We start from the raw sequence: 6,770 nt of genomic DNA, 5'->3' as shown, positions 1-6,770 counted from the left end.
TAGAGTGCTGAAGAAGTTACACTTATGGATACAGGGTATATGAAGTTGAAAGCATATAAATACTTTTGTTTTCTCAGTAGCTTTTGATCGGAAAATCCGATTAAACTTAATGGAAACACTACATAGAGCATATGCGAACGCCTGATTCACTATTAAAGTGGGACAAGGAATTCCCGTGTTTGTTAGCAAAAATTTCCTATGAGCTTTTAATGATGAAAAAGAGAAGGAATGATTGGCAACCAAAAATATAACAGGGACGGGAAAAAATATTTTTACTAAAGAAAAATTTTCTGGGTGAAACTTGCTACAGTGTGAATTACACAGTAAAAAAAATCAATGGAATAAACTATGCAACTTGCTTTGTAGTGTATGTAAAAAAGGAGTTCATGAAATTTGTTCAGATGGAGTTTCTCTTAACAAGTGGGCATACAAATATGTTTGTTGATAAAAAATGCCCTTTTTTTGATCAAGAAATCCCCTTCAGAAAGTATTGTCAATCAAAAAAACCCTGTCAGAAGGTATTTTTGGTCCAAAAACCCCCTCCAGAAGGTATTTCTGGCTGCACTAGTGTACTATGTAATGCAATTTGTAAAAAAAAAAATTGCATTTTTTTGATTAAAATAAAAATTAAGAGTATTTCATGTGCAAATTATTGAGATATTTGTATTTTTAAATACATACATTTTTTGATAATACAGTAGAGCCTCGGTATAACGACCCCACGATACAACGACCCCTTCGTTAGAACGACCATCTTAAAAAGTCCCAATTATTTTACAATAGGAATAATGTTAATTTTGAATCATTACAACGACCCCAAGCGTATCATTTTTCGTTACAGCGACCGCCAATTTTAGTCTGCAGAACTCATGAGCAAGTGGGCTTTGCTATTGTACATTGTACTGTGGGTGCAACTTCAAGAAACCTGTACTTCTCTCTTTGTGTTTGTTTAAAGGAGGGGAGGGGGCATGACGAAAAGGGAACTAAAGACCAAGGAGGAGCAGTCGCAGGCATTTCCGAGAAACGAGTTGTAAGAACGGACATTCTTCTCGTTCCCAATTGGCCGGAGACTGCATGCCCGGGAACATGACGTGTGGCGGGGTTGCAGAGGGGACGTACGTCACTCTTCTCTCTTTTCCAAGTGTCCAAGTTTGAGAAATTCCTATTGCACTTTTCACTCGTTAAAATGGCTAAGCGAAATCAAATTTCTATAGATATTAAGTGCAAGATTTTGGCCGCGATCGATGAGAATAAATGTCCAAAAGCTGAAATTGCGAGACAGTTTGGTATCCAAATAAGCACGTTATTCACGATCCTCAAAAACAGAGATAAAATTTTAGCAGCGAATGATGCAGGTGTCTCAAAATCCAGAATGCGTGCACGAGAGGGAAAATTCCCGCTTTTAGAGAAAGCCTTAGTGGAATGGCTCAAAACGATGCGGTCATGCAATACTCCAATAGATGGAAATGTCTTAAAAGAAAAAGCTAGGGTTTTTTCTGAAAAAATGGATGTTGATATAGATTTCAAAGCTTCAAATGGATGGTTTGAGAAGTTCAAGGAAAGGCACGGACTCTCTTTTAAAAAGCTATGCGGTGAGAGTGCGGAAGTCGATCAGGCGCGGATCCACGGGAGGGGAACTGGGGGAACGTTCCCCCTCCAAAACCCCAAATGTACCTAAATTTTTCAGAACAGAATACAGGAAAATTCTATCGTTTTTTAAAACTTGAACTTGAAGAAAGGTTTCAGGAAAAGCGAGGAGAGAATTAAAAAACGGTTCTCTACAGAGAAGAACCACGTAGATGTCCCCCTCCCGTCCCCGTTCACAGAAAACAAAATTCCAATTGTGCCTAAAACTGTTCAGGAAACAGAGTATAGGCAAATTTTTCCGTTTTTCAAGACGTGAACTAAGGCACCAGGAAAAGCAATTAGACAACAGCAAAAGGGGATCTACGTAGGGGAACTGGAGGGATGTTCCCCTTCCCGATTTTAAAGGGAGGGGAACATTGTCTCATGGCCTCATGTGTAGCTAAAAATTTTTAGAACAGAGAGCAGGAAAATTCGATTTTATAGAACTTGAACTTCAAGAAAGGCCCCAGGAGAAGCGACCAGACAATACCAGAGGCAGATAGATCCACGGAGGGGAACTGGGGTAATGTTCCTCTCCCCCCAAAATCCCATGTGTAGCTAAAAAATTTTAGAACAGAGAGCAGGAAAATTCTGTTTTATAGAACTTGAACTTCAAGAAAGGCCCCAGGAGAAGCAATCAGACAATACTAGAGGCAGTTAGATGCACGGAGGGGAACTGGGTGAATGTCTCTCCCCCCCCCCCCCCCCCAAATCTTATGTGTAGCCAAACAATTTTAGAAAAGAAAGCAGGAGAATTCTGTTTTATAGAACTTGAAGAAAGGCTCCATGAAAAACGATCAGATAATAGCAAAGGAGGATCCATGGAGGGGAACTGGGGGAATGTTCCCCTCCCCCAAAAATCTTATGTGTCCCTAAAAAATTTTAAAACAGAGTGCAGGAAAATTCTTCTGCTTTATAGAACTTGAAGAAAGGTGCAGGGAAAAGCGAGGAGAAAGGAAAAGCGGATTCAAAGAGGGGAACTGGGGGAATGTCCATCTCCAAAACTCAAAATCCCAAGTAAACCTAAAACTGCTTAAAAAACAGAGTAGGGTAAAACCACCAGATGTAGACACTTTAAGGATTAATTTTTTCTGTTTGTTAACATAGCTTGGAGGGAATTAATCATACCTAGATGAATTCAAGAATATTCAGGCAGCAGCAAGCCGGTACCGATGGCTTACTTTTTGTACATAGCTGATACCCTTTGCCCTCCTCCTAATTTCCCGGGTAGCAACTTTTGGAGGGAGGGGGGGGGGGGGCAAATTTACCATATTTCTGTTGATTTTTGTTGCATCTCGGTCTAATATTTAAAGGAAGATGGGTAAAGGTGGCAGGTTTTAGGTTTTGCTCCGATTCTGAAAAATTGAAGATACTGCAAGAATGTTAAGATAGGAGGTTAGGAGTTATAAAAATATACAAAAACTAAATGCATCTGTAAGGCCATTCCACCATCACGTGCGGGAGAAAAATACGCTTAAATTTCATTAACATTTCGTCATATCTCCTAATATTTTAATGAAACAGGGGTAAGCAATTTTTTTAATCTTTACATTTGATACAAAGATACTACTGACGCAATTATATTTTTATTAAACACTTTTGTTATTTAAAATAAAATTTATTTACATGCGTCACGTGCGGGACATCCAAAGTCAACCTTTGGTAACTTGCTTATGAATAAGTTAATATTTTTGCTCTATTAATACAGCAATAACGAAACAAATTTTAGATTTTGAACGCTATGGTTCCAACGTAAAGGAAACATGTCTCACAGAAATAATTATTTAAACCACTGAAAAAAAAGTATATGCCCATTCCATTGAAAATGGTTATTTTGTCCCGCACGTGACAGTTCCTATATTTCATAAAAGAGAAATAATTTTTAAAGAAAGTCTTCGCTTAAGAAGTCACACATGCGCTAGTGATTTCTTAAGCAACAAAATTTTGTTCATCATCCTTTTAAATTATTATTTTTTATGAAATATATGAAGCGTCACGTGCGGGACAAAATTACCGTTTTCCGTGAAATGGCTCTTTTTAGTTATGCTAAAAGTTATAAGGCTACAAGAAGTAAATTCGAGTTCGTGGTCTGATTAAATATTTTTCATCGTACTTAATTTTAAAGGCTCATCGCTCATCGGTATGGCACAATACAGCTTCCTAGTCTTAATTCCTTTTATCCACTTTAGAGCCATTTCTAATCTCCCTAATTGCTTTATTTGCTTTTTGTAGTACTATTTGTTTTCCAGTAATCTTTTAAAATGATTCTTTTTGATCACAAATCTGTTTAAACTGCGTTTTGTATATATTTGGTGTAGAGTTATCATAATTTATTTGGTGTAGAGTCGTTGATCATTATTTTTAAAACTTCTGCAGTTTAGTGGCGCAACCAGGGAGAACAGACACATTGCCCGTGTTTTTCATAGGAGGGGTTTCCATGTTCAAAAACATTTCTTACACTTAAAGGGAAGAGTAGAACGTACCTTGGAAATCGAAGATATATTAATAAGGGGAAAAAAAGAATGTCGCGAAAAAATCTAAATTTCTTTTGAAAAGAACTTTGAAATAAAAATTTTCAATCGTGGCGGAAAATTGATCAGAAAGTTACATAACACACCTCCTACTTCTTTTAATGCTACGCATCGGAAGTCCACTTCCCCCACTAAAACCTTTAAAGAGCGTCTCAAATCTCGTATTTAGGGCTTCAATTGCGAAAAATTTCCAGGGAAGAACTACCTAACACCTCGCATTCTAACAACATCAAAAATCGTTTAAGATTTTTTTTTTTTTTTTTGAGCTTCAATTTCGAAAAATTGCCGAACACCTGATGCTAACAAAATAATATGGTCTGCTCACGTTTTTAAGACGTCAATTACGAAAAATTTCCGGACGAGGGCCCGATTGCTCCCGTAGGAAATCAGAAAATAAAAATATTACAATTTCGATAATTTAAAGGGGAGAGCGTTTAAATCCTCCATCATTGAATATCACTTAAAAACTTCGTTTTCTAGGACTTCAGTTTCAAATTATTTTTTGGGGAGAGCCCCAGAACCCCACTGCTCGTAACATCATCAAAGTTTGTCTGTAATTGCATTTTTGGATCTTCAATTTCAAAAAAATTGGGCACAGAGGTTTGATCGATTTAGATCTATTTTACCACACAATCTATCGGGGGCTGCCCCAAAAAGTCCCATTTCTTTCTCTACCATAAACAAATATCGCCTATAATAGTGTTTTCAAAATTTCAATTCTAAAAAATTTCCGCAGAATACCCGCCGAAAATTTCCTCTCCGTAACATCAGAGACCGTCAAAACCTGAGTTCGTAAAACTACAATTTCAAAAATTTTCCGGGGGAGAACCCCCGGATCCCCCTGTCAGATGGCAGAAATTTTAAGAGTGCCCCTTCTAAAATTCTTTTCTCGTTGGACCACTGCTGCAATAAAAATATTATTTTCTTTAAGCCCTTAAAAATACAAGAATGAACAAAGCGCTTTTTAAAATTATTATCTGAGGATTGTAGTATCAGAATTTGAAATGCATAAAAAGGTTTTTGATAGAAAGCGTGAACAAGCTGAGGATAGGTTGTAAAACTAAGTTTTTATGTTGTTTTTCTTAATGAATATTTTTACATAAAACATAACTGCAAAAAAGTTCCCCTCCCAAATCCATAGTCTGGATCCGCCACTGAAGTCGATACTGCAACAGTCAACGGATGGAGGAAAGAACAATTGAAAACTTTACTTGAAAAATATGAGCCAGACGACGTATTTAATGCAGATGAAACGGCTCTCTACTACAAGCTGTTGCCTGATAAAAGTCTGGTACTAAAAAGTAAAGAAAATGCGCACGGAGGAAAACGTTCAAAGCAGCGATTGACAATTCTTCTTGCGGCAAACATGACGGGAACCGAGAAGTTGCCTCTTTTATTAATCGGAAAGTCGGCAAACCCAAGGTGTTTTAAGGGAGTGAAAACTTTACCGATTGAGTACAAAAACAACAAAAAAGCGTGGATGACTAGTGCATTATTCGAAGAATGGATTCGAAAACTTGACCGGAAGATGGCTGCAAGTAAAAGAAACATTTTGCTGATTATTGACAACTGCACTGCTCATCCCGCAATCGGCAATTTAAAAGCCATAAAATTGGAATTTCTCCCTCCTAATGTCACCGCAATACTTCAACCCTTAGATCAGGGAGTTATACATTGCTTCAAATCCAACTATCGAAAAATGTTAGTCAGAAGAATGATTGCCGCTATGGAAAACAAGAAGACGTACGACATTGATATCCTAGGTGCTATGCATCTAGCCAAATCAGCATGGAATGATGTTCCACAAAACACAATCGCACATTGTTTTCGTCATGCCGGCTTTAAAACGAAAGAAGAATTTCAGAAAGAGTTGGGAAATCAGTCAGCTGAATTTCGACCGTTGCCGGAACCCTTATCGCCCGATGCTCCTGTAGATGAAACTCCAGACACTAATGAAATGACCCAGCTCCTCAGTGTGAAATTTCCGGATCATCAATTATCTTTTGATGAGTATGTTGTGGTAGACGAAAATTTACAGTGCTGCGAGGAAAATTTGAATGAGGAGTGAGGACGATTTTATTGCCCGTATTACCGGAAACGAAGAGATCTGCGATTCCGACGACGGAGAAGAAATCGTCCAAGTTTTTGAAGAAGTGAATGAAAAAGAAGCTCTTGCGTCAATATTTTGAAGGACAATTTAATTCTGAAGATTTTCTTCAAAATCTAACGGATATGGAATCAGTCATAATGAAAAATTCCCAAATGAACTTGAAACATGCGTCAATCAAAGACTTTTTTTCAAAAATACAGTAATGGAGCAAATAAACACTAGAAGTGTTCACTAGGTATGTACTGTCGGATCATTTCTTTGCTCATTTTTTAAATTATTTTTTCAATTCGTTACAACGACCTTATGATGTTGGTCCCATAGGGGGTCGTTATACCGAGGTTCTACTGTAGTGTGGGAAAATAAATAAATAAAAAAATAAAAATTAAAAAAAAAAAAGAAAAACGATGAAGCAGATGTGTTTTTAAGCTAAAAATATAAAGAACTGAAAAAGCCATTAATTTTATTTTTTTTAATGGCAGAACACACATCTAAGATCATCAGGA

The 6,770-nt window shown here is 37.2% G+C and overlaps 1 protein-coding gene across 1 annotated transcript; it reads left to right on the top strand.

Moving 5' to 3' along the window:
- The first annotated feature begins 5,523 nt into the window (after nt 1–5,523).
- On the top strand, nt 5,524–6,225 carry LOC129226677 (tigger transposable element-derived protein 4-like). The gene has a single exon (XM_054861307.1). It carries the CDS (start codon nt 5,524–5,526, stop codon nt 6,223–6,225), a length of 702 nt encoding a protein of 233 aa, XP_054717282.1.
- The last annotated feature ends 545 nt before the right edge of the window (nt 6,226–6,770 follow it).

Source organism: Uloborus diversus, chromosome 7 (assembly GCF_026930045.1).
Source record: "Uloborus diversus isolate 005 chromosome 7, Udiv.v.3.1, whole genome shotgun sequence".
In the NCBI taxonomy this organism is placed as follows: domain Eukaryota; kingdom Metazoa; phylum Arthropoda; class Arachnida; order Araneae; family Uloboridae; genus Uloborus; species Uloborus diversus.
The sequence above is the reverse complement of the archived record's forward strand: the minus strand, read 5'-3'. Positions and strand labels throughout refer to the sequence as shown.

Excerpts from the sequence above, each read along its gene's own strand:
- LOC129226677 (XM_054861307.1), top strand. The coding sequence starts at position 5,524 with ATGACGGGAACCGAGAAGTTGCCTCTTTTATTAATCGGAAAGTCGGCA.